Source organism: Cervus canadensis, chromosome 1 (assembly GCF_019320065.1).
Source record: "Cervus canadensis isolate Bull #8, Minnesota chromosome 1, ASM1932006v1, whole genome shotgun sequence".
NCBI classification, from domain to species: Eukaryota; Metazoa; Chordata; class Mammalia; order Artiodactyla; family Cervidae; genus Cervus; species Cervus canadensis.
The window spans coordinates 37,749,707-37,775,727 of NC_057386.1; the positions used below are offsets into that span (position 1 = coordinate 37,749,707).

The window sequence follows — 26,021 nt, forward strand, 5'->3', positions numbered from 1 at the left end:
TCTGCTCTCACCAGGTAATCCCTCCTCACCTGGCACTCCCTCATACCTTAGTATTTTTTTTTTAAATAATTTTATCTATGTTTTTATTTTTGGCTGTGCTGGGTCTTCGTTGCTGCTTGGGCTTTCTCTAGCTGCAGTGAGGGGCGACTATTCTTTGTTGTGGTGTGCGGGCTTATTGCGGTGTCTTCCCTCATGGTAGAGCACAGGCTCTAGAGCGTGCGGGCTTCCGCAGTTGTGATGCATGGGCTTCGTTGCCCCAGGGCATGTGGGATCTTCCCGGACCAGGGGTCTCCTGCCTTGGCAGGTGGGTTCCTTACCCCTGAGTCACCAGGGAAGCCCCCCTCACACCTTAGTGTGGAGCCTTGGTCCTGGATTAAGCTCTCCAAAAACATCACCATCTCTTCTCTCTGCCTCACCTCTCCCCAGATCCCTCTACCCCGAGGTCCCCATGGTAACTTCTCTCTGCCCACAACACACACGCACCTGAGGAGCCCACCCCTGGAACTCCCCTGCGTCTTTCCTTCTCACACACACAACCATCATGGGTGCTGCCAGCCTTCCTCTGTAGCTGGGGGAAGCGAGAGCTCAGAGAAATGGTGTGATCCCCTGAGCTGTGGTGTCATGCAGAAACACAGGAATGGGGTCAAGAGCTGGGTTCGAATGAGAGTCCCCTCTTTACCCTATTCTCCCCTCTACCCTCCTCTACCCTACTTTAGGAGTCCCAGTTTCTATAAAATAACAAATAGCATTCCAATTCGCAAGATTACTGTGTGAGAACAACTGCAAAACATTCTACTCAGCTCTTCAAACTGATCAATGCAGCCCTGGGGCAGGACTCCAGAGCTCCTGACTCCAGGGATCCCCGTGTTTCTCCTCTTGTCTCTGGGTCATGCATGTCCTGTACATTTTGCCCTTCTGTCTTCACACACTCCTACCCCTGCCTCCTGTGGCCAGGAGGGCTGAGTCCAGCAGTGATTGAGAGGCGGGAAGGGGAAGGGGGGTGCTCTCCCTCCTCTTGGCCCCAGTCAGGATATGGCCGCTCTGGGCCCAGCCCTGACCCGCCGAGTGGAAACAGGAAATATGTGAGACTTGGTGTGCGCTGGGTCTCTGCGCCTGGCTCCACGGCTGATAAGGGCCATTGTGTGGCCGCCGGGATGATCCTGCCCTGGATAGATGTGCTTCCCGGAGGAAGGAAGGAAGCTCTGCTGGCCTTTCCTGGGCGGGGGAAGCTGAGGGGAGGCAAGGAAGGGTGCCTGGGGGAAGGCGCCAGCCCGAGAGGGGCTGTCAAGGCCAGTGCGGGCCCACGGGACTCCACCCCTCCCCTTCCAGCATCTTCCTCTGGAAAGGTTGCTTTCGCCCATCCACTTCACCCTTCCTATAAGGAACGGCCAGAGACCTGAGGGCTCAGTCCCAGGCCAGGAAAGTGTCAGCTGTGATTTAGCAACAATAAAGATAGAAAAACAGGAACATTTGGGGGTGGGGAGCACTGAGGGTGCTATGGAAAAGTAGGGAGCAAACAAGACTAAGACTCCCCACAGCCAGCCAAGCAGCCAGGGACCAACATCTCAAGCATTCAAGGCTCCAGAGGAGGGTAGGATCGGGGCCTCCTCACAGTGCCCTCCTGCCTCTCCAGCCAACAACTCCCTCTGCCCAACATGGTCAGTCCCCAGCAGCCCCAGCCTCTCAAACTCCAGCGGCTCACCTGCTGCTGCGGGAGGCAGGCAAGCTGGGGGGACACGCAGAAGGCGCAATGCCTAATGATGGCTCCTCTCGTCTTAGGGCAGGATGTACATTCTGATTTCGGGAGTGGTCACTGTGCTCTCCAGCTGACATCGGTGAGAGGGATCAGCAGAGGCCCGGTCATGGAGCTGCTGGGGGGAACGGCCTTCTACCCTTTGACCTGGAGCCCAGGGTCCCCCAGGGGTGGCTGCATCAGCTCCTCTGGTTACCTGGGACAACAGGCATTTCCTCCATCCCTCAGCCCCTCCTCTTCCTGCCCCAACCCCGCTGGGCCAAGAGGCCTCCTAATCAGACCTGGGCTGCTCCAGCTGTGTCCTGAGGCACTGGACCAGACCCATCCCCTGGGGCTGGAGTTGAAGCTGAACCAAGCGGCCATCCCAGCGTGAGACTAGATTCCTGGTTCCGGGCACAGCCAGAGCCAGCGGGCAGGCAGGCAGGCCGGCTTTTGCTCAGAGGTCCCGGGGCTCGGCACACTGGCGATCCACAGGCGGAATGGCGCTGCAAGTGGAGCTGATACCTACCGGGGAGATCATCCGTGTGGTTCACCCCCACAGGCCCTGCAAGCTAGTAAGTTGGGATGCTCTGGGCTGGGAGGTGGGTGGGAGTGTCTCAGAAGCCCCCTCTTAAGCAAACTCCTTGGGGAAGAGGTGAGCAGTGGGGAAGCGTTCTGGTCCTTGGTAGGACGTGAAGGGACCAGACAAGAAGGGGTGAATGGAATGAAGGGGGATAGGTTTAAGCCCACCAGGGGCAGAGTGTTTCAAAGTGGAGATCTGGGTTTGACTCCCTTCTCCTCCAGCTCCCTGATCCCGTTTGCCGGGCTATGAACTGGGCTAACAACACGGAGGTGACAGGGCCGCTCCGAGATCTAACAAACAGTGCTGCGTGTGAAGTTCCAGGTGTATATAGTACAGGCTCAGGTTAATACCGACCAGCTTTCCCGTCTGGCTTGAAAAACTGACACTGGCCAGCTCAGAGCAGTAGTGAGGGTGGGGAAGGAGGATGAAGGGAGTCAGGCAGTCGCAAATGGGGAAGAACTGATTTGGCCTGGCAAGCAGGGGAGGGTCGGGTTTGCAAAGGCGCCCTAGGTTGAGAAAGGAGAAACATATAAGACACCCCGCCACCCAGCACTGCAGCAAGTGGGCCAGGTCGTCGGCAGAGGAGGGTGCATGTGTGTGTTTGTGTGTGTGTGTGTGTGTGTGTGTGTGTGTGTGTGTGTGACAGTGACGCGCCTCGTCCCGGGGAACGGGCTGCGGAGTGTGCTGCCTCAAGCCCTCCGCGGACACGGACGCGGGCCGGGGCCGGAGCCCAGCCAAGGCCGGCCGGGGCGGGGCCGGAGGGTGCGCGCGCGCGCCGGGGCCTGGGCCCTGCCTGGGATGACGACAGGCAGCGGCTCGGCCCCGGGCGGGCCCTGGGCGGGGAGAGCGTGCCGGGGCCGCCGACTCCGGAGCCGGCCACGCCGCCTTGCCTGGCCCCCGCCCGCGCACCCGAGAAGCCGAGAAGGTGGGTACACAAGGCGCGAGGCGGGCCGCAGCCGCGTGGCCCGGGGGAGCTGAGTGCTCAGCTCGCGGGCAGGATGAAGAGGGTAAGCGGCCGGGCGGCGACCCAGTCCCAGAGCTACCGTGCGGAAGGCGAGGGTCGCCGGCCCAGGGATCGCGGGGGCTGCGGGTCTGCTCGGCACGGCCGCTGCGGGGGTCCCAGGACCTGGTGGCGCCGGAACTCGGCCTGTTGGAGACTTAGAGTCTTTGCGGATAACGTGAGGGCGGTGAGGAGCGGCTGGGGCCGCGGGACTCGGGCACCCCGCGCTCCCTTTGGGGCCCTCGGCCAGCCTGCTCTGCCTCGGGTTCCGGAGCAGCCGTCCGGGCCCCGCCCCTTCCCGTTCCCCGCCTCCGGGCCCTGGCGCGCGAGTGGCCCCTGCGTGTGTGCTGCGGCTGGGGGGCTCCGAGATGAATGAGAGAATGAATGGCTGGCCCACGGCCTATTCAACGCCCGGCACGCTCTGGCCTTCTGCTCACACTCCCGGGCTCTGTGATTCATTCATTCACGCAGGCTTCCGCGAGCAGTTTTTGAGCCCCCACTGTGTGCCTGCCTGGAGCGGGGGCAATCTCCTGGGAGAGACGGACTAGGACACCTTCGATTAGAGCGGAATGCGACAAGGAGGGGGCTGTGTGTTTCGGGGAGTCAGGAAGGGGTTCTGGAGGAAGTGATACCTGAGCCGAGTCTTCAAGGATGACTAAGAGTCAGTCAGGTGGGGAGGGGGTTGGGTGCGAGGGCCAAGGAAGCCGCAGGTGCAAAGGCGAGAAGCTGAGAGCCGGGCGGCTGGTGGCGACGGCTCGCCCAGCGCCTCTTGGCTGAGTGGGGTTCTGAGGGAGGCGTGGGGAGAGAAGGCACTGGAGAGGGTACCCCTGTGGGCCACACAGGAACTCAGGAGCGGTGGTAAACTGAGGACAGAGAGCTTAAGTCCACAAACAGCGGCCTGGCAAGAAGCAGTGGGTGTGCTTGGCATACGGAAGAGTAAACCTTCACTCTCTTAACATGAGACGTTAATTGATGGGATTTGCGTTTGTAAATACCACAGGAGGCTGCAGGAAAATGAATTGGAGGAAGGCAGGGACGCCAGTTCGGAGGCTGCTTGCCTCATCCAGGGGCAGAGCAGTGATGGAGGAACAAAGTGGGGGGGGGGGGTTGGCAGGTGGTGACTCCTCCGTGTGAGGAGCGGAGGGAGGAGGGCAGGCCTTTTGATGCCTGGCAGTGACAACTAGCTGGAGGTGCCTGTCTCCTCTCAACAGACGGGATATTGAACCAGGAGGATAGATTAGGGGGCAAGGTGCTTTGTTTACTTCTACTGGACCCCCAGGTAGAAGCATCTGGCAGACAAAAGGCCCATGGTTCTGAAGCCAGAGTGAAAACCTTTGACTGGGGTCCAGTGAGATATCAGGTAGAACCCCTAAGTCCTTGTCTTTCCTTTTCATTCCCCCTTACAACAGTTCCCTTGAGTCTGGAACAGTCCTAGGTAGGGCAGCCTGGGCCCAGACCTAAGATATGTTTGATTAAAAAAAGAAAACTCGAGCACCTGTTCTGTGCCCAGCATGTGCTGGGGGTAAGATAGGCTATGGTTCTTTCTGCTGCCCCAACAGGCCGGAAGGCTACCCCCAGTGGAAATCAGTTTCTAGAGGCAATCTGGGGGTCCTCAGAACACCCTCTCCAGACCTCCATAGCCCTGGGCTGAAGGAACCCCTGAAGCTGCCCACTACCCTCCCAGAGGACAGGCTTGGGGGCACCTGGCCCATACTAGGTGATGGGGCTGAATAACCCAGGTCTGCTGGGCCTGCCCATCCCCGCTTCTAGGGGAAACCCCTCTCCAGATGGAAAGAAACCTAGAGACAGCCTTGGAAAATAAGTCCTGGGTCACTCGGGGTGGGGCATGGCTCCCTCCTAGCCTGCAACCAGCCCCTAGGTTCAGGGCCATGCTGGGGACTCAACGATCATGGCCCACTCCCTAGCTGCTCTTCCCAAGGCCTACAGGTCAATACTCACACAACACAGTCAAAGGTGGCTACTAGGCACTGCAGTCACAGGTTCACTAAGGAAGGTCACAGCCTGGCAGGTAGCAGGTTAATCTGACAGAGAAGCTGGGAAAACCGCCAGGGCTAGGCAGGCGTCTCCCCCTCAGGCAGCCCTGCAGAAATAGACAGTGGCAGACTTTCCAGTTCCAATGCCACCCTTTCTTTCACTAGTCCTGGGATCTTGAACACGACGTTCGTCTACTGAGCCTCAGTTTCCCCGTCTGTAGAATGGGGGTAATAATCCAGCCCTCAAGGCTCAGCTCGAGAGCATTGAGGGTAGTACCAGAAGACAGCGATTCGAACGCAGGAAGCGCCTGGCGCTGTAGCCCTGGTGTCTCACACCCTCGGCCCACCCACCACCCCACCCCACCCCACCCCCGCCTTTCTAACTCCTCTCCCCCTGGGGCGGGCGCTTCCGCCTAGCGGGGCGGGATGGTCTGTGGCGCTGGCCAGGGGCTGCGGGCTCGCCTGGCCTGCTTAGCCGCCCCCTCCTTCCGCTACCGAGTGTCGGCTGTGGGGGCGTCGGCGGGCATCCCGGGAATGCGGCGGAGCGGCTCGGGCGGGGGTGGCCGGCCAAACCCCTCGGTGCGCGGATTCCCCTCATTCCAGCCTCTAGCCGCGGCGGCGAGGCCACGCCCCCTTGCCAGCCCCTCCCCTCGGGCCCGCGAGCCACGGCCAGCCGCGCCAACCCGGTGCTTGCACGGCCCCCGGAGCCGTGCTCCCGGTGGGCACCGGCTGGACCCCCTTCCTCCCGTCCCCCAAGTACCTCCCCACTCCGGCTGAGCGGGAGGCTGAGTCCTCTCCGCGCTCTTTCTCCTTTCTGCATTTTCACCCTGGGGGCCTCGCGGAGGGGGCCTCCTCCCGCCCAAAGCCCGAAGCTAGTGGCATTTAAGACCCAGCCCCGCCCTTCCGCTCCCACCCATCTCCCAGCTGCGCGCGGTGGCGTCGGTCCCCTCGGTCCCTCCGGAGGGCCCCATCTCCCAGCTGGCGGCTCCCGCCGCGGGGTCCCGCGGGCTCTGGCCGGGCTGTTGTTTTCAAAGTAAAGAGCCTTCCCCAAGAGGCTGCAGCCCGCACCTGCCGCCACTTCACTCCCTCCCCGGGGAGCCTAAGTCCAAGAGTGTCGGGCAGGCTAGGGCTTTGGGTCCTAACCCTGCCTTCTGCCCCCTAGGACAAAGTCAGTATCTGCATTATTGCACTTCTGGTTCCTTATCTATCAGGTATGGTGGAAGTATAGTTGGAGAGCTCTTTCTAACTGGCCGAGGGACACGCCTCAGGGGCTTTCCCTGCTAGATAACAAGTGTGACCTGTCTGACCCAGGACCTGGCTCTGTTTGTCTGCTCCCACTGGCTTCCCAGGTGACGCTAGTGGTAAAGGACCCGCCGGCCAATGCAGGAGACATTAGAGATGCGGGTTCCATCCCTGGATGGGGAAGATCCTCTGGAGGAGGGCACAAGAACCCACTCCAGTATTCTTGGCTGGACAATCTCATGGACAGAGGAGCCTGGTGGGCTACACAGTCCCTAAGGGTCGCAGAGTCAGACATTACTGAAGCGGTTAGCATTGCATTGAAGGTCTGCTCCAAGCCTGTGCAGAGAATGTCTGGCCAGAGAGGGCAATGCTATTTACTGAGGGTCTGGGAGGTGCCTGGGTGCCTTATCTTAGGCTTCTCAACAGCCGTTTGAGACAGAGGTTAGTCTCATTTCAAGGCTCTAGGAGAGGTTCCCAGAAGTGAAATGACCTGCTGGCAGTCATACGGCTTGTGAGAAATAGCCCGGCCTTTAGGAAGCACTAGCCATCACACCGGGCTTTCCTGGTGGCTCAGACAGTAAAGAATCTGTCTGCAGTGCGAGAGACGTGGGTTGGATCGCTGGGTTGGGAAGATCTCCTGGAGGCGGGCATGGTAACCCACTCCAGTAGTTTTGTCTGGAGAATCCCCACCGACAGCGGAGCCTGGAGAGCTACAGTCCATGGGGTTGCAAAGAATCCGACACGACTAAGTGACTAAGCACAGGCATTACACCCCCAGCTGTGCTGGGATCCGAGCTAGAGTTGTCCCGCAGGCTGCTGCCCACTGCCCACCTAGAGCTCAGTGAGGATGGGGCTGCTGGAGGCTGGTTTGGGTAGCTGGAGGGTGTCCTGGGCAGAAAATATGGGAAGATCCAGAGAGACCAGAGAGGGAGTCCCGCCACCCAACAGAAGAAGAAGAGAGGTGAGGAGCCCCTGGGCACGGGGGGAGGAGGGGGCCCCTAGTCAGGGTGTCCGGGGTAGGGGGAAGGGTATTGCTCCGAATGCTGGAAATCGGGCCGTGGATTTCCCAGATGGAAAGCTGAGCCCTCCGTGGAGGCCCTGCACGAACGACGCTGGGCACAGGCGCCCTGTGGCCGTCTCCCTCCCTGGGGCGCCTGTGCTGTGAACCTAAGAGATTTTCTTGGGACTTAAAGACGTGGGACCCACCCTCCAGAGAGTGTACGGGGTGGGGAGTGGACAGTGTCCCCTCACCGAGGCTCCGCCTGCCTGGGCACGACGGCCGTATTTGGACATTTCGTTCTATTTTTAACTTTCCCGGGACTCGAGGTTGGGGTGAGGGGGGGAGGGAAATCCTGCTTCCTCCGGGACCCACGGGCCTCTCTGCCTAGTGAGGTGAGTCCCCAGCCTGGCCTAGTGCGCAGTGTAGACACAAGCCCGGAAGTGAGTTCCGGGTCGGTGTAGACGCGGCGGCCGCGCGGGTTCCGGGCCCCACCCCCGGGAGAACCGACGACGTCCCTCCTGGAAAACCTGACTCAGGCGGAGCCCCTGCCCAGCCGGGAGCCCCGCCCCCGCCCTGTCCCCACCCACGCCGCGAGATTTCCCCCCGCCCCCCGACTGAGCGCCTGCCCCACCCCTACCAACTGGAGAGGAACCCCGGAGTCCGAGCCCCGAGCGAGGCGGGGGCGCCCGGGGAGTCCCACGCCTCCGAGCCTAGCGGAGGCGGGACGGGGGGCGGGCCGGCCCCTCCCTCGTGACGCCGCCGCCGCCGCCGCCGCGCCCCGGGCCGAGAGCACGGGCCGCGGAGACGGGCGCCGGGCCGAGCGGGCAGGATGCGCTACCGGGCGTCGGTGAGCGGGGTTGCGGGGCAGGGCCAGGGGGTCCCAGGCGTCCCTGACGGCCTCGCGGCGCCGCCTCGGCCCCGCCAGGAAGCGGGCGCGGCCCAGGAATTTCGGGTGGAAAACGTCCCGGAAAGTTGCAGGAGAGTGGAGGCCGAGGCTGGGAGGGCCGCGAGGCGCTCGGACCCGGGCCGGGCCAATAACTCCCGGCGAAGGCAGAGAGCGCCCAGACCCGCCACCCAGAGGGCAAGGGGGCGGGGGCTTGGGTCAGATTTGGCAGCAGCTTCGGGACAGAATTAGAGGGGTGGGGGGGAGGGCGCTGAGGGGCAGGCCTAGAAGAGGCAGGGCCACGGCCAGACCCAAAGGGGTGCCCCCTGCCCGAGATCTGGGTGGTCTGCGGTTGGATGAGACCTGGTGGCCTCTTCGGGGATCTCCACCCCCTCCTACCCCTGCGGCCAGCTTGCTCTTTCTTCCCTGACCCTTGACACTCTTGGTGTTCCTAGAGCTCTCAGACCCTTCTGAAGAGTGTGGTGAGGGGTGAGGGTCTTGTTGAGCCTGTGCTTCTTCCCACCCTCTGATGGGCTCCAGCTGCCAGCTGGGTTTTCCCTGGTAAAACCCCTGCTCCCTTGAGACTTCTCAGGACTCCCAGTGGAGGAGGGTGTCTGGGGAGCCTGGCAGCTGGCCGGGAGGGTGTGGTTCCGCTCTGGGAGGGAGGGCCCCCTTCTGGGGTGAGTGGTGAGCCCAGCTGGGATGTGAGGTTCCCCCTGCCCCTGCCCTGGCGGAGTCTCTCTCCTGGGACCTGGGGCAGCCTCTTGCTGGGTCCCTAGACCCCCTCCCCCTGGAAATTTTGGTGAGTGAGAAGGGGAGAGACAGCCCCACCCTGCTTGTAGAATTTACTCCGAGTGATTTGTCCTACAAAGCACCTGTCACACAAGGCCTAGAGCTAGGGTGCTTGAGGTCACCTGGTCTACCTCAACTCCTCCTCCTTGGGACAACTTCCAGAGAGAGGAGGGGTTTTGTTCAAGGTCAACAGAGCATTCTTTCTTTTATTCTCATGACATCCCCCCCCAACCCCTAACTTTCTTTACACAAAACCAGCCTCTCCCTGGATTCACTGGTCTTGGCCCCATGTCCTCTGGGGCCTCTGCATTCCAGTGGCCTGTGTTCAGGTCCCATGTGCCCCAGATGGTCTTTCTTCTGGGACCCATGTCCTCAGTGTCCCGTGTGCCAGCTTTCTGCCATCCAGGCCCTCTCTACCCAACCTGGTGCACCCATTTCCCAGGTGTTCCCTGTGTTCACATGCCCTGGTTGCCCCCTCAGTCGTCCAGGCTGTGGCGAACGGGAGAAGAGGCCTTCCCTTACCCCGCCGCCTCTGACTCTCTCCCGTGGCCCATCCCTGCAGGCCCTGGGCAGTGACGGGGTGCGGGTCACCATGGAGAGCGCGCTGACCGCCCGTGACCGGGTGGGGGTACAGGACTTCGTGCTGCTGGAGAACTTCACCAGCGAGGCCGCCTTCATCGAGAACCTGCGGCGGCGCTTCCGGGAGAACCTGATCTACGTGAGGCCCGAGTTTAGAGGCGGAGGGGGGCGCTGGGGCCGCACATGCAGGGCTGCAGGGAGGAGGGGGGAGCGGCTCCGGGGCCTCTGGGAGAAACTTCTGAGCCTCCTCCTCCGACCCCCAGACCTACATTGGCCCCGTGCTGGTCTCTGTCAACCCCTACCGAGACCTGCAGATCTACAGCCGACAGCACATGGAGCGTTATCGAGGCGTCAGCTTCTATGAGGTTCCACCTCACCTGTGAGTGACCCCCCCCCCCCCCGCCCCGCTCCCCAGCATCACCACCTGAGGTGATTCCACCCAATTTCCCACTTGGGATAAATCACAATTCACATCTCTGAGGAACACCCAGTCCTCACCCAAGGTGAATCTCTCCATCCCATCAGGATCCCCCTAGCCTCCACCCCAACTCACACCCAGGACTATTTTTTTGGCCCTGCTGTGTGACTTGCAGGATTTTAGTTCCCCAACCGGGAATTGAACCTGTGCCCCTTGCAATGGAAGTATGGAGCCCTAACCACTGAACCATCAGGGAATTCCCACACCTGTGACTTATTCTCCCAACACTACCTAGACATGGCCCTCCCACCTTAGTGACCCTCTGACCTGCACCTCTGAAGGACCTCCCAGCCCTACCTATGAGTGACTTCAGTCTTCCCTGAATGACTCCCAATCTCCTCACCCATGAGTGATCCCATCAGTTCTCCATCAGAATATGACTCTCATTCTCAACTGTGAAGGATCTCCCTTGACCCACATCCTGGAGGGCTCACCTGTCCTCAAGGGTACACACCCTCGTGAACCCCACCTGACTTGGGAATGCCCACCCCCAGTCCCTCCTGCGGGATTCCCAGCCCCTGCAGCCACTCGGGCCCCTGCCCTCTAAGCTCCTGCCGGGCCTCTGCCCCAGGTTCGCGGTGGCCGACACTGTGTACCGGGCACTGCGCACGGAGCGCCGGGACCAGGCGGTGATGATCTCTGGGGAAAGCGGGGCAGGCAAGACCGAGGCCACCAAGCGGCTGCTGCAGTTCTATGCCGAGACCTGCCCAGCCCCCGAGCGGGGTGGTGCTGTGAGGGACCGGCTGCTGCAGAGCAACCCGGTGCTGGAGGTGAGGGAACAGCAGCCCCCAGGGTGGGAGGGGCAGGGAGAGGCCACCAGGCACGCCTCACACCCCAGCCCTTTCCTAGGCCTTTGGCAATGCGAAGACCCTCCGGAACGACAACTCCAGCAGGTTTGGGAAGTACATGGACGTGCAGTTTGACTTCAAGGTACCCATGGGCAGGGCAGGGCAGGGCAGGGCAGGGCAGGGGGAATGGGATTCCCACGTGGCGGATACCCACTGGCCCAGGTCTGGCACCAGCAAACATTTATTGAGCACCTTCTGTGTGCCAGACACTGTTGCAAGTGCTAGTGGCACAGCAGTGAAACAAAACAGAAATCCTGCCTCCAGGGAGATAAAGAATCTGCCTGCAATGCAGGAGACCCGGCTTCGATCCCTGGGTTGGGAAGATCATCTGGAGAAGGGAATGGCAATCCATTGTCGCCTGGAGAATCCCATGGACAGAGGAGCCTGGCAGGCTATAGTCCACGGGGGTCGCAAAGAGCGGACATGACTGAGCGACTAGCAGGGAGATAGTCCACAGAAAAATGTAAATTAGCCAACAAATGTCACAGCAAAAAAGAAAATGAGGCAAGGGGAGGGGGCATTGGCTGTTTGAAATAATGCAGGTACAGTGGGCATAGAGAAGGTGGCCTTTGGTAAAGCCTTGATGGAGACAGAGGAATGAGTTGTGCATATACCCAAGAGGGTCCAGGCGGAGGGCACTGCCAGTGCAGAGGTGCTGATGAACAAGATGCTGGATGTGTTCACAGACAGCAAGGAGGCCAGAATGGCTGGAGAAGAGAGCAAGGGGCCAAGGAATGGAAGAGGACGCTTGGTGGTGTGGGTTCTTTTGGGTCTTTATAAGAACTTCTTTAAAACTCTTGGGTGGAAGTGAGGCCAGAGAGTTTTGGGGGATTTTTTGTTTGTTTGTTTGTGTGGTCACGCCCGCACAGCCTGCAGGATTTTAGTTCCCCAACCAGAGATTGAACCCGTGTGCTGTGCAGTGGAAGTGCAGAGCTTTAGCCACTGGACCACCTGGAAAATTCCTATATATATATATATATTTTTTTTTAATTTTTGGCCAGGCCTCACGGCATGTGGGATCTTAGTCTCCCAACAAGGTATTGAACCCGTGTCCCCTGCAGTGGAAGTACGCTGAAGTGTCAGGGAAGTCCCAAAAGTTTGAAAGAGAAGTGTGTTTTGACCTCAGTTTCCTCTTAAAGTGGTCGCTCTGGCTGCTTTGTTGAGAATAAATGGTAGAGACTGAGGCCGAGCAAGGAAACGAGTTAGGAAGCTGATGATTATTAGATCTGGGTGACAGATGATGGTGGCTGGGCCCAGTCTGGTGACCATGGCTGGATTCTGGATACTCTGAAGGTTAGGGCAGCAGGATTGGCTATCTGATTGGACGTGAGATGTGAGAGACAGGGAGGCTCCCAGGAGGACCACAGACTTCTTGGTCTGAACACCTAGAAGGGTGAGCAGGATGGGAAGAGGGAGCTGGTTTGAGGAGCGGAGACCGGGACTTGAGATTCAGACCTGCTGAGTTTGAGATGCTTATGGGACCTCCAGGTGTGAGCCACCAGGTAGAAAGGCCATGCATGCATGTGTGCTAAGTTGCTTCAGTCATGTCTGACTCTTTGCAACCCTGTGGACTGTAGCCCGCCAGGCTCCTCTGTCCATAGAATTCTCCAGTCAAGAATACTGGAGCAAATTGCCATGCCTTTCTCCAGGGGATCTTCCTGACCCAGGGATCAAACCCACATCTCTTGCATTGGCAGGAGGGTTCTTTACCACTCGTGCCACCTGGGAAGCCCAAGAAAGGGCTTAGCCTCATTTCATAGAGGAAGAAATGGGGGCCAGGAGGGGCGACGTGCCTGAGCCACACAGCCAGAGCTGAAATTCATACTCTGGAGGGCTGGGGGGGAAGGGGAAGATGAGCTATGTCCCAAGTCCCCCTGAGCAGTCACCGCATCCTGCCCGGCCCGCAGGGCGCCCCCGTGGGTGGCCACATCCTCAGTTACCTCCTGGAGAAGTCCCGCGTGGTGCACCAGAATCACGGGGAGAGGAACTTCCACATCTTCTACCAGCTGCTGGAGGGGGGTGAGGAGGAGACGCTGCGCAGGCTGGGCCTGGAACGAAACCCCCAGAGCTACCTGTACCTGGTGAAGGTGAGTAGAGGGGGATGGGCAGGCGGAACCAGGTGCCACCCAGGGAGCCCATCCAGCCAGAGCTGTAACCCCGCTCTGCCCATGGCACAGGGCCAGTGCGCCAAAGTCTCCTCCATCAACGACAAGAGTGATTGGAAGGTGGTCAGGAAGGCTCTGACTGTCATTGACTTCACCGAGGACGAGGTGGAGGTGAGACCTCTGTCGGGGACCCACCCTTTCCTCCTGTCACCCCATGAAAACCCCGGTCTACCTTTACAACCAGCTTCTACTCTAGCCGCCTTCTCCTCTCACATGCCTTGCCCCCCACCATTCCCAGCTCCTGCTGACCATCCACATGTGCCCTCCCGGGGCTCTCAGACCCTCCCATAACCCCCGCCTGCCCCTCCCTGTCCCCTGACCCCCACCCAGGACCTGCTAAGCATCGTGGCCAGCGTCCTGCATCTGGGAAACACCCACTTCGCCGCCGATGAGGAGAGCAACGCCCAGGTCACCACCGAGAACCAGCTCAAGTACCTGACCAGGGTGAGGAGGCGAGCAGAAGGCAAGGGCAGGGCAGCTGGGGCAGGGGAGCTGCGCCCTCACCAGACCCACCCCCTCCCTTGGCAGCTCCTTGGTGTGGAAGGCTCAACGTTGCGGGAAGCCCTGACCCACAGGAAGATCATCGCCAAGGGTGAAGAGGTGAGGCCAGGGGGTGGGGCTGGGGTGGGGGGCAGGTGTTCCAAGGCAGCCCCCACTCCCATCATCCCACATTGCCCTGGTCTGCTCAGCTGGTCCTCTTAGCACCAATATTGGAAGCTTATAAGGCAGGTGGCTCAGAGAGGCACAGGGAGCTAGCCAAGGTCACACAGGAAGAGGGTGAAGCTGGAAGGAAGACTCAACCTCCAGGAATGAGACCTCTTGTTTCTCTACCAGTTTCCCTCTGGTGGGGCCACTGTGTCCTCCCTTGCCCCCCTGCCCAGCACCAGGCTCACTGCGGGCAGGGAGGGCAGAGTGATCGGTTTCCTGAGTCAGAGGGGCCAGGGGTGGGAAGGAACTGCATTCATCTCCCTGCTCACCCTCTGCCCGCAGCTCCTGAGCCCGCTGAACCTAGAACAGGCCGCGTATGCGCGGGACGCCCTTGCCAAGGCTATCTACAGCCGCACCTTTTCCTGGCTGGTCGCGAAGATCAACAGGTCGCTGGCCTCCAAGGTGAGAGCTTGGCCCCTGCTGCTCCCGAGTTGGCAGGGAGGGCGGTCCAGGGAGGCCGGGGCTGAGAGCTGGCAATCATGGGGACCCACACTCTTGGTCGGCTGGCCCTAGGATGCCGAGAGCCCCAGCTGGCGGAGCACCACAGTCCTCGGGCTACTGGACATTTACGGCTTTGAAGTGTTCCAGCACAACAGGTCAGCGCCCCCCTGACTCTGCCTGTCTCTCCTGCCATCGTGTCCCCTGCCCTGGTCCCTCACCTCTCCCCCGGCCTCCCTCATTCCTGCCAATGACTTGCCAGCCGCTTGGGTCCCACTCTGTTTCTTCCCTCAGCTAGCGCTGGGGCCTTGTTCTGCCCCTCCCCATCTTTCCTGGTCTAGCACCCCCCCCCCCCCATATTACTGAGGACACCTCTGTCTCCCTCACAGCTTTGAGCAGTTCTGCATCAATTACTGCAACGAAAAGCTGCAGCAGCTCTTCATTGAGCTCACCCTCAAGTCGGAGCAGGAGGAGTACGAGGCCGAGGGCATCGCGGTGAGTGCAGGCCCACCCGCGGCTGGCCCTAGTGCAACCAAGGTCAAGGTCTGGGTGTCCCCAGGGGAGGTGCCGTGACCCCACGGTGATGCCTCCCTCCCCTTGTGCCCCTCAGTGGGAGCCGGTCCAGTATTTCAACAACAAGATTATCTGTGACCTGGTGGAGGAGAAGTTCAAGGGCATCATCTCCATTTTGGTGAGCCATCTGCTCCTCCAGGGCCTTGGGCTGGGGGCTGGGTGGGATGACGTCACTCCTTTCCCCTGGCTCTCCCAGCCTGTCCGCAGTGGGCTGGAGTCCTTGGTGCCTGCCAAGGGACAGAACAGGGCTGTGTGTGAGTGGTGAGGGGAGGCGCTGGCCAGCCCTGGGAGTGTCTGCGCCTCCCCAGGGGGCCCCTGAGTCCCGGTGCTCTCCGGTCCCTCCCCCACACGCACCCCTCACCCTCTGCCACCACCCACCCAGGACGAGGAGTGTCTGCGTCCCGGGGAGGCCACGGACCTGACCTTCCTGGAGAAGCTGGAGGACACAGTCAAACACCATCCACACTTCCTGACGTGAGTGGGACTGGGGGCTGTCCTGGGCCAGAGCCTGTGGAAGCCTGGGAACCCCCTCACCCATAAAGTGGTAGCCACAAGGAGGTGGCCGGGGTAGGTGCCAGTGACGGCCAGGCACCCGAGCTGCGGCTCCTGGCACCTCCCGAGTAAGAAGCCAGGAACGCCACTTCCTCCTCAACCCGCTCAAGAATGAAATTTGCTAAGGGTTTTTTTTTTTTAGCCTCCTTACTTGGAAATTCCTTTTTATTTAAGGAATCCCCTAAAGCGGGATGAGGGGAGAAAAGAAACAAGCCCCTCTGTCCTAGCTCCGCCTTGCATATTTTGAGCATATCACCTTCTCTAATTAGAAGCAACCCCTGGAGGAGGTTTTACTGAGACTCACAGAGGTGCAGCCCTTTGCCGGAGATTATCTCACATCAAGTCCAGAGCTGGGCCTCAGGCCCAGTCAGGGATTGAACCTGACTCCCAGTTGTGAAAGCACAGAGTCCTAACCACTGTACCGCCAGGGAATTCCTGAGCAATTTTTTTCCAGGGCGAGCAAGCGAGGAACCTGTTTGTTCTCATTCCCTATGGCTGCAGCAGGGGTCCCAGTAAAGCCTTGCCTGAAAAAAAAAGAAAGAAAAACACCTTTTTTTCTGTTTGTAAAGAGAACATCCCTCTTCAGAGAAAAGTTGGAACGTGTGCAAAAGCCACTTGTAATCCTGTCACCCAGAGGTCACCACTGTTAATAATTTGAGACGTTTTCTTCCTGCCCTTTTCTATGTATTTTTTTTCTTATTTGCGGTTGAGAGCTTATTGTATATAGGACTCAGGATAATGTTATATCCTGAGTATCTTCCTGTATCATCAAACAGAAAACTTTCCTCAAAACACTTCCTCTGGCGGCTCTAACACACAGACACACCGCTGCTCTCACCCGGCCTCTCGGGGCCCTGTCCAGCCTCTGGGTTTCTGCTGGGAAAACAGAAGATCTGCCCCTGGGCCTTAAATCTCTTGGTCTCTCTGGTTAGTTGCTTGGAATTCTTCTTTAAAAGTAGAAAATGGGCTAAAGGGTATAAACATGCTTAAGGCCTAAGTAGTCTCTTGGGGGCTGATTCCATTCTTAAAATGTAGCGGGCAGCACTCAGCGCTCTGAGCAGAGCCACGCAACAGCCAAAGGCAATACCAAATCGCCCTCCACCCTGCGAGCCCTGGCAGCGTGGAGGCTGAGGTCCCGGTCCTGGCGCTGTGTGACCCCGGACAAGGCCGTCTACCTCTCTGAGCCTCTGTGGTGGCCTCTGTGCGGGAGGAGGCCCCGCCCTGCTGGTTTCCTACTGGATGCCTGGTTCCTCTCTTGAAGTCTCTTGGGCAGACAGAGGCAGCTTCCTCTCCCTGTCGCCCCAGGCACAAGCTGGCTGACCAGCGGACCAGGAAATCTCTAGACCGCGGGGAGTTCCGCCTCCTGCACTATGCCGGGGAGGTGACCTACAACGTAACTGGTGAGGACCCTGGGGCTGTGTCCCCCCGGGTGGGCTGGGAGAGGGGCTCTGCCTCCCCTCACGTCTGCTCTCTCCCCTCAGGGTTTCTGGATAAAAACAACGACCTTCTCTTCCGGAACCTGAAGGAGGTGAGGAGGACCTCCAGGGGGAGGGCTGGGGGTCTGGGCTCTGAATGATCTCTGCCCCGGAAAGCTGACCGGCCTGTCCCTGTGCTTCCACTGTGATCCCTGCCCTGCCCTCACAGACCATGTGCAGCTCGGAGAATCCCATCCTGAGCCAGTGCTTCGACCGGAGCGAGCTCAGCGACAAGAAGCGGCCAGAGACGGTGTGAAGGCGGTGGGACCCCAGGGGGTGTGTGTGTGCACACATGAGCGGGCCCGGTGCCTGCTTGAGCTGGGAGTTGGCAGTGTGTGTGTGAGTTCATGTGTTTGCTGGTGCCTGGGTGCACATCTGTGTGTGTCTGGGAGGCTGCCTGTGGGTGCATCTGTGCCTACTTTGATGGGTGTCTGGGTGTGTAACGTCTCTAAGTGTGGATGCACGTATGTATACCTGTGTCTGTGTGGGCCCTTGCATGCATTCACTCCCCTGCAGCAGACACTTGTAGTGGACATTACTGGGCGTTTAGGATACAAAAATGAACACACGCTGTCCTAGAAATGTGCATGGGGTGCTATGGAAACTTACAACAGGGAGCAGCAAATTGCCTGTGGAAGTAGAAGAGGGGAGGGGAGTCAGGGAAAGGGTCCTGGAGGAGGAAGCATCTGAGATAACTTGGGAATGAGTAGATGCTTGTCAGACGTATGGGAGGGCCCTGCAGAGCCCCACACAGGAACACAGTCCAAAAAAAGACCAGGAAGTGGACCACAAAGTGCCATTTTCAAGGAGAGCGAAGGGAAGAAGGCAGATCTGGCCAGTGGTGCCAGACGAGGGGAATGCTCCATGCAGTGAGCTGTGCACAGAAGTGTGGCTGCCATGCTTGGCAGGGGGAGGGGCAGGGCAGCTAGGACGAGCAAGGTCAGGGAGAGGTGGAAGCCAGGGAGCTGCAGGCCAAGACATGCTGGCAGGGAGGCCACGGAGGCAGAGTGTTGCCCAGAGTCTGACTCGCTGGGACCCTGTCCTGGGTTCCCCAACCCCACCCCTTCCCTGGTTGTTCTCAGCCCCACCCTCGTGAGGACACACCCACTCCTGTCCAGGCCTCTCCAGCAAGCCAGAGTTCCATTGACCTCCCCCCAGGGACCCGCAGCTACCCCAGACCCCGCTAGTCTACGATGCACCCTGACTGGGACAGATGCATGTCCCAGGCATGCATCTCCTGTTTCCCTAACTCAGGGCAGGGACCACCCTCCACCCAGTCCTGAAGGACAGAAGCCTGGGCCGAATCCCTGATTCCTTAGCCTCCCCCATTGCCCTCATCCTAACAACTGCTGGATCTTGCCTGTTTTTGCTGCCTGAAAACCCCTTCCTTTCAGCCCCTCCCTGTAACCCTTATTCCAGTTCTAGTCCTCTGAGCCAGTCAGCCTCCTCCCTGGTCTTCTGTCTTCCCACCTGTTCTTACCAACCACCTTCCACCTATGTGCTGTAGAGATACTCCAAAAGGCAGATCTGTTCCTGTTCCTCTCTCCCTCCAGATTCCTCTTTGGCTCCCTATTTCCCTCAGGATAAAGTTCAGTCTCCCTAATATGGTTCCTGAGTCCTACCATGCTCCTGCCTGTCTAATGCTCTTTTTTACTCCCCTCCTAGATCCTTGCATGGCTTGTAGTTCCCTGTGTACACCAAGCCTTTGCTCACTCTGTTGCTCTGCCCGAATGCCGTTCCTGCCTCTCTTCCTTCTGGTTGTCTCCTACTTGTCCTTTCATTCTCAACTGAAGGGTTATTTCCTGAAGACCCTTCCTGCCACCTCCTACCCCACAGACAGAAAACTTGTAACATTTCACTTGGAAATGCTGCCCCATCTTCATCAGCTTCAGAAATCTGACCTTTGCAGATGCTGCGATAAAGAGTTGTAATTAAAAAAAAAAAGGTCCACGAAGGGCAGGGGCAGTTGTGGGAACTGGGGGTGTTTTGCCCCAGGGAGGGGTGTCTGCGGGGTTCTGCGCAGGGAGGGGCATTTGCAGGGGTCAGTGGCCTCAGCCCAGTTGCCAACAACCTTCCTGTTGTTCATCTTGGCTGACCAGGTGGCCACCCAATTCAAGATGAGCCTCCTGGAGCTGGTAGAGATCTTGAAGTCAAAGGAGCCTGCCTACATCCGCTGCATCAAGCCCAATGACTCCAAGCAGCCCGGTAGGCCCTCCGCCCCGTAGGCCGGTGGGGGCTGGGCCTCCCCCGCAGAGGCCGGTCAAATCCCGCTGACCACCCGGTGATCTCTTCCCCCAGGCCGTTTTGATGAGGTGCTGATCCGGCACCAGGTGAAGTACCTGGGGCTGATGGAGAACCTGCGCGTGCGCAGAGCCGGCTTTGCCTACCGCCGCAAATACGAGGCTTTCCTGCAGAGGTGGGGGCGGGGCCTGGCGCAGCGCCAGGGGGAAGGGGTGGGCGGGTCGGAGCCTCCGCCATCCTGGGCGGGAGGACAGCCCTCAGCTGCGGTGGGAGCCACGCCAGGGGCCCCTCCATGCTGCAGGCCCAATGTTAAGCTTGAGAGGGCAAAGGCCAGCCCTCCCCACGCCCAGGCCCTGCCGTCACAGAGCAGCTGCTCAGGGGTCCAATGAGGCACGCACTCATACCTATCACCAGTGGAGACAGTAAAAGCCTGTGAAGGGGACAGAGTTTGCAGTCAGCGCAGAAAGCAACTTCGTGGTTATCCCGAGTCAGGGGTCTGAGGAGTCACCAGGCGTGTCTTTCTAGGCCTGTGACCTTAGGCAGACGTTCAGTTCAGTCGCTCAGTCCAACTCTTTGCGACCCCATGGACTGGAGCACGCCAGCCTCCCCTGTCCATCACCAACTCCTGGAGCTTACTCAAACTCATGTCCATCGAGTCGGTGATGCCATCCAACCATCTCATCCTCTGTTGTCCCCGTCATCCGCTCCATCCGAAGGAGGAGTCCTGCCTTCAATCTTTTCCCAGCATCAGGGTCTTTTCTAGTGAGTCAGTTCCTCACATCAGGTGGCCAAAGGATTGGAGTTTCAGCTTCAGCATCAGTCCTTCCAATGAATATTCAGGACTGATTTCCTTTAGGATTGACTGGTTGGATCTCAGATTAGAAAACTCAATTTTCTCATCTTTAAAGTAGGGGTAGTAACAGAGCTACCTCCCAGACTTTCTGTGACCTGAGAGTCAGTGGGACCAGGAAAGCTGGTCTGGGCTCCCAGAGCGCTGGTGGGGGGCGGGGGCGCTGGGTACATTTCTGCTCCTGTCACCAGGTACAAGTCATTGTGCCCAGAGACATGGCCCATGTGGACGGGACGGCCCCAGGATGGGGTGACTGTGCTGGTCAGGCACCTGGGCTACAAACCAGAAGAGTACAAGATGGGCAGGTGAGTGGCACCCATGCCTGGGGTTTGAGGGGTACGTGGTGGCAACCAGGGGCTGATCACTGCTGCCCTCCCAGGACCAAGATCTTCATCCGCTTCCCCAAGACCCTGTTTGCCACAGAGGACGCCTTGGAGATCCGACGACAGAGCCTGGGTGAGAGAGGGGCCCCACCCATCCTGGCCAGTGGGGTCCATTCTGGGAAGCGGGAAAGAAATCGCTGTATTCGGGCTTCTTCTCCGGGACGTCTGCCACGTCCACATTGGGCTGCCCGCCTCGTCTGCTCCTGGATACACACTCAGCATGTTCCCATGTTGCTTTGCTCCCTCCCTCGCTCTTTCTTTTTTTTCTTTTGGCTGTTCTGGGTCTTTGTTGCAACGCGCAGGCTTCTCTGGTGGCGGAGCTCAAGCTTAGTTGCCCCACGGTCTGTGGGATCTTCATTGCCCAACCAAGGATTGAACCCGCGTTCCCTGCATTGCAAGGCGAAGTTGTAACCACTAGACCAGCCCTTGCCCTTTCCTACTCTCCTTCACTTATTTATCCTCCACTCAAAGCTGGTTCAGCCACTCCCCTTACTCATTGAGCTCTTAGCAGGGCCAGGCCCCCAGCTGGATCCCCTGTGCTCTGGCCAAGTGACTTTCTTTCCCAACCACAGCCACGAAGATCCAGGCCGCCTGGAGGGGCTTTCACTGCCGGCAGAAATTCCTCCGGGTGAAGCGATCAGGTTCGGGCGCCCGGAGGCCTTCAGGACGGTGGGGACTGGGGCTAGGGTGGGCCACCAATGGGAAGAGATAGAAGTCAGCCATTTGTGGTCTCTGCAGCCATCTGCATCCAGTCGTGGTGGCGAGGAACGCTGGGCCGGAGGAAGGCAGCCAAGAGGAAGTGGGCGGCACAGACCATCCGGCGGTGAGCACTGGGCGCCACGCAGAGGGTGCAGAGCAGAGTGTGGGGGCAGGTCCGCTACCAGGGTTCTCACCTCCACCCATGTCGGATCCCCGCCCCCAGGTTCATCCAGGGCTTCACCCTGCGCCACGCACCCCGTTGCCCAGAGAATGCCTTCTTCGTGGACCACGTGCGCACCTCTTTTTTGCTCAACCTGCGGCGGCAGCTGCCCCGGAATATCCTGGACACTTCTTGGCCCACGCCCCCACCTGCCCTGCGTGAGGTCCGTGGGCTCTCCCTGCTGACTGGGGGACCACCAACTCACCCAGCGGAGGGACCTAATAACCATGTGACCAGAGGAGCCGTGGGAAGGGAAGGGGCCTGGAGCTGGGCCACGGAGAGCGAGTTCTCTGCAGAGAAACAATTCAGGAATGGAAGGGTGGTCCAGGTTGAGGGAGTGTCACTTAGGCCAAGGTCCGATGGTGGGCACATGCCTGTTGTCTGCAGAGGGAAGGGAGCCAGGCTGCCTGGGTGCCCTGACCTCCCTCTTGCCCACAGGCCTCAGAGCTGCTGCGGGAGCTGTGCCGGAAGAACATGGTGTGGAAATACTGCCGGAGCATCAGCCCCGAATGGAAGCAGCAGGTGTGGGGCTGGGAGGCAGGCACCAGGGGACTGGGGGGCGGGGGGGGTGGGTGGCGATGCTGGAAGAGAGCTGGCCTGGAGGACCTTTGTCCCGACTTACCGTGCAACCTTGAATTGATCCAGGCCCCTGTCTGGCCTCACGTATGAAGTGGAGACTGGAGTAGATTTTGCAAGGCAAATAGAGTTTATCTTCTAGAGCAGCTGCACTGGACTGGTCGAGGCTGCCCAGAGTCCTGTGTTGAAAAGACTGCAGCATTAGTCTGTTAGAATAGTTCCAGAGAGAAACATTGGTGACCGATGGGCCTTATATTTGCCAACTCGATATCAGATGATGATGAAGGACCCACCCAGCAGAGTTAACCTGCAGTAGTTGGTTTTTTTTTTTTTTTTTGCATAATTTTATTTATTTTTGGCTATGCTGGGTCATCATTGCTGTGCTCAGGATTTTCTCTAATTGCAATGAGTTGGGGCTGCTTTCCAGCTGCGGTACCTAGGCTTCTTGTTGCGGTGGCTTCTCTTGTTGCGGAGCACAGGCGCTAGGGCTTCAGTAGTTGTGGTTCCCGGCCTCTAGAGCACAGACTCAATAGTTGTGGCACACCACAGGCTTAGTTGGTCCAAGGCATGTAGGATCTTCTCGGATCAGGGATTAAAGTGATCTTCCCTGCATTGCAAGGCAGATTCTTAATCACAGGACCACCAGGGAAGCCCCCCAGTAGTTCTGAGTATTAGTATCAGCCAGGTTTAAGATCTCAGGCCAGAGCTGAATCTCAGGGACTCCAGGGCCTGTGATGATGGGAATAACCCCCAAAGTGGGGCCTGGACCCTGACAGGACTGTCATGTCCCTTCTGGAGAGGCCTCTGCCTCAGTTGGTAGGGATCGGGAGAGAAGGGGCTGAAGGGGAGTGTTGGTAGCAGGGCTTAGCCTCCTGCTGTTGGGGCCAGAGATTGGGTGAGGGAGGCGGTCTCAGCTCCTGTCTCAGCAGGCTCCTGCTCTGCTGTGACAGCCCCACCTCTCTGACATCCCCCACCTTCCTGCTATCGTCTCCTCAGCTGCAGCAAAAGGCCGTGGCGAGTGAGATCTTCAAGGGCAAGAAGGACAATTACCCCCAGAGTGTCCCCAGACTCTTCATCAGCACTCGGCTTGGTAAGCCCCCGCCCCTCCAGTGCACAAACCTTCCATCAGCAGCCTGGTCCCCTCTCTCCTCTGCTCACTCCCCCTTTACTCTCCTGTCTGGGTTGCAGGTGCAGATGAGATCAACCCCAGAGTGCTGCAGGCCCTGGGCTCGGAGCCCATCCAGGTGAGACCCTGCTGGCGGCCCTCAGCCCCACACAGTTCTGCTGCCCAAGGGCTGCGTGGGCGGGCGTCAGGGCCTGGGCAGGGGCTGAGGAGGCCCCTCACTCACCCTCTGTCCCCAGTACGCTGTGCCCGTCGTGAAGTACGACCGCAAGGGCTACAAGCCGCGCTCCCGGCAGCTGCTGCTGACGCCCAACGCCGTGGTCATCGTGGAGGACGCTAAGGTTAAGCAGAGGATCGAGTACACCAACCTGACTGGTGAGCCCGAGTCCAGGTTGGGTCCAGAGAGGGGGCCCTGCTTTGCTCCTTGATCCCTGACCTCTGCCCTTTCCCCCCCAGGGATCTCCGTCAGCAGCCTGAGCGACAGCCTCTTTGTGCTCCATGTGCAGCGTCAGGACAATAAGCAGAAGGTGCCCCTCGGGGACTGGGCGGCGGGGAGGGCACGGGCCCTCTAAGCGCTGGGCAGGGCCTGACCCTGTCCCTCTGTGGGCCCCCAGGGGGACGTGGTGCTGCAGAGTGACCACGTGATCGAGACCCTGACCAAGACGGCCCTCAGCGCTGACCGAGTGAACAACATCAACATCAACCAGGGCAGGTGAGGCGGGGAGGGCTCCTGAGCGGGCCGTGCATGCACAGCGGGCAGGCCTCACATGCCCGCTTCTCTCCAGCATCACGTTCGCAGGTGGGCCCGGCAGGGACGGCATCATTGACTTCACACCCGGCTCAGAGCTGCTCATCACCAAGGCCAAGAACGGGCACCTGGCTGTGGTGAGTGTGGGGCCGGGGCAGAGCCTCTGGGGGCCAGGCCGTCCTCCCTCAGCCGTCCTGGACAGAGCCTGGGCACCTCACTGTGGGTCTCGATCCAGAGGGCACCCTTCATCCCATTGCCCACTGAGAACCAGAGACCAGTGCAGAGGGTCATAAAGAGGGCAGCATGGGGAGGTGGGGGAGACCGAGGGGGGAGGGGTATGCTGCTTGGGAAGAGAGGCCCACTCTTGTCGGGGCAGAGAGCCCTGTGGGAATAGGATCTAAAGTCCGAGTCTCTAGCACCGAGGCCTCCAGACTTCCTCCTCCCCTCCCTCCATATACTACCAGGTATCTAACTCACCGAGACAAGTGCCCGGAGCCCCTCTGCTTCCTGCTCACCACTGGGCTTCTCCCCTGGTCCCCACAGGTGGCCCCACGGCTGAACTCACGGTGATGAAGGCGCCCACTGGACCCCTCCTGCCTCCCAGTGCTTCGCTCATCCCCTCCTCCCTTCCCAGCTACCAAAGACTCGAGCTTCCAGACAGGGACCCAGGGACACCTCGAAGCCCACCGACATTAATTCCTGCCTCCTGCTCGGCTCTCTCTCTCGTGGCGGGGGTGGCAGGGGCGCAGGAAGCTGCCCCAGGAGTGGGCCAGGCCGGGCCACAGCAATAGGAAAAGCCGGGGCCAGAGGCAGCCACGCCAGCCCCACTGCCAATGCCAAATATTTGAGAGAAGGGAACTTTTGCTGAGGTTTTTCTCTGAGATTTTTTGATGCTTTATAGGAAACTATTTTTTAAAAAAGCCATCTTCCCACCCGCCCCCACCACCCCCCACTGCCGCCCTACCACCACCAAGACACACTGGATGTGTTTTCCCTGACTCAGCAGGGCAGGGAATGTCGCCGAGAGGGTGGGCGATCTGGGCCCTGGTGCCCTCTTCCCTGCCCAGGCCCCCCTCTCCTCCCTGTTCCCTTGGCACCTTGTCTGTCTGTCTGCCTGTCCACGTGTAGCCCACTCCAACATCCCCCTGGGGGCTAAAGCCACCCTTGCCTGCCTCTCCGTCCAGCCTTAAAAATGCCCTTCTAATATCAGCTCAGCCTGAGGACATCCTGGAGTAAAGGCGGGACTCTCAGAGCGGAGGATTTGGACAACTGAGAGATCACCTGGTCGAGTCTTCTGGTGTGACAGAGCAAGAGATAGAGGCCCGAGAGGGGAAGGGACTTGCCCAAGGTGATCCAGCAGGTTGGGGCAAAACCAGACTGTCCTCAGCACACCTCACTGCCTCTCCCCGGGACTGGGGGCCCCGTGAAACAGGCTCATGTCTTAAGGGTGCATGTGGCTTCCTGACCAGCAATCAGCCTTGGGGGCCACCAGGTGGGAGGAGCGCTCCCACCTGAGTCCATGCCTTAGGATGACAAACACCCTACCCATGTACTCTGGCCCCAGGTTACAGACGCAGGGCCTTCATTGGCTCCTGACCCCGCTCCCTATCCTGGGGGCCTGGGGAAGGGGCTGGCTTTGGGAGGAGCTGCAGGGGCTTCACCTCTTTCTGCTGCTTCTCCCCTACCCCCACCCCCAACTCCCCAGAGGGCCTGGGGGCTGCCCAGCTGCCTCTGCCCTCCTGCGGATCTCAGCCCACTGCTGACACTTCTGCAATCCAGAGAAACACTAAATAAAGAAAGAAAGCAATATGTGTTTGCCAACATTGGTCTCCTTGTGAATGTTAGTAAAGGGAAGGACTTCCCTGGTGGTCCAGCGGTACGGACTTCCCTTCCACTGCAGGGGGCATGGGTTCAATCCCTAGGCAGGGAACTAAGATCCCACAGGCCACTTGGTGTGGCCAAAAAAAATAAATAGAAGGGAGAAGACCCCCTAGAAGGCAAGCAGGGGTCTTGTATTACTCTTTTTTTCCCCAGACTTTTTATTTTGTACTGGGGAATAACCAGTTAACGATGTTGTGGTAGTTTCAGGTGAATAGCAAAGGATCTCAGCCATATATATATATATATATATATATATAT

General features: G+C 59.3%; 1 protein-coding gene across 3 annotated transcripts; it reads left to right on the plus strand.

Annotated features, from left to right (window-relative positions):
• Positions 1-2,020: 2,020 nt before the first annotated feature.
• MYO1C (myosin IC) lies at positions 2,021-25,703 on the plus strand. Of its 3 annotated transcripts, none has more exons than XM_043478408.1 (32): positions 2,021-2,307; positions 9,789-9,944; positions 10,069-10,184; positions 10,855-11,053; positions 11,133-11,213; positions 13,039-13,218; positions 13,309-13,407; positions 13,627-13,740; positions 13,825-13,896; positions 14,287-14,406; positions 14,518-14,600; positions 14,832-14,937; positions 15,053-15,133; positions 15,398-15,489; positions 16,873-16,967; positions 17,049-17,095; positions 17,212-17,292; positions 19,142-19,247; positions 19,341-19,458; positions 20,325-20,438; positions 20,513-20,589; positions 21,089-21,157; positions 21,255-21,339; positions 21,439-21,598; positions 21,874-21,957; positions 23,008-23,101; positions 23,200-23,255; positions 23,374-23,509; positions 23,591-23,661; positions 23,749-23,846; positions 23,920-24,019; positions 24,426-25,703. In XM_043478408.1, the coding sequence occupies exons 1-32, from the start codon at positions 2,233-2,235 to the stop codon at positions 24,450-24,452; spliced, it is 3,192 nt and encodes a 1,063-aa protein (XP_043334343.1). In that variant the 5' UTR covers positions 2,021-2,232; the 3' UTR covers positions 24,453-25,703. The 3 variants fall into 3 exon arrangements, with proteins under 3 accessions (XP_043334343.1, XP_043334360.1, XP_043334352.1); XM_043478425.1 differs by lacking the exon at positions 2,021-2,307 and adding an exon at positions 3,093-3,240; XM_043478417.1 differs by lacking the exon at positions 2,021-2,307 and adding an exon at positions 8,100-8,398.
• Positions 25,704-26,021: the final 318 nt, after the last annotated feature.

What these genes read in the sequence shown, in the direction of transcription:
- MYO1C (XM_043478408.1), top strand. Translation starts at nt 2,233, where the DNA reads ATGGCGCTGCAAGTGGAGCTGATACCTACCGGGGAGATCATCCGTGTG. An exon ending in AGGGCATCATCTCCATTTTG is followed by an intron (nt 15,134 to 15,397) that starts GTGAGCCATCTG and finishes CCACCCACCCAG; the next exon opens with GACGAGGAGTGTCTGCGTCC. An exon ending in CACCATCCACACTTCCTGAC is followed by an intron (nt 15,490 to 16,872) that starts GTGAGTGGGACT and finishes CTGTCGCCCCAG; the next exon opens with GCACAAGCTGGCTGACCAGC.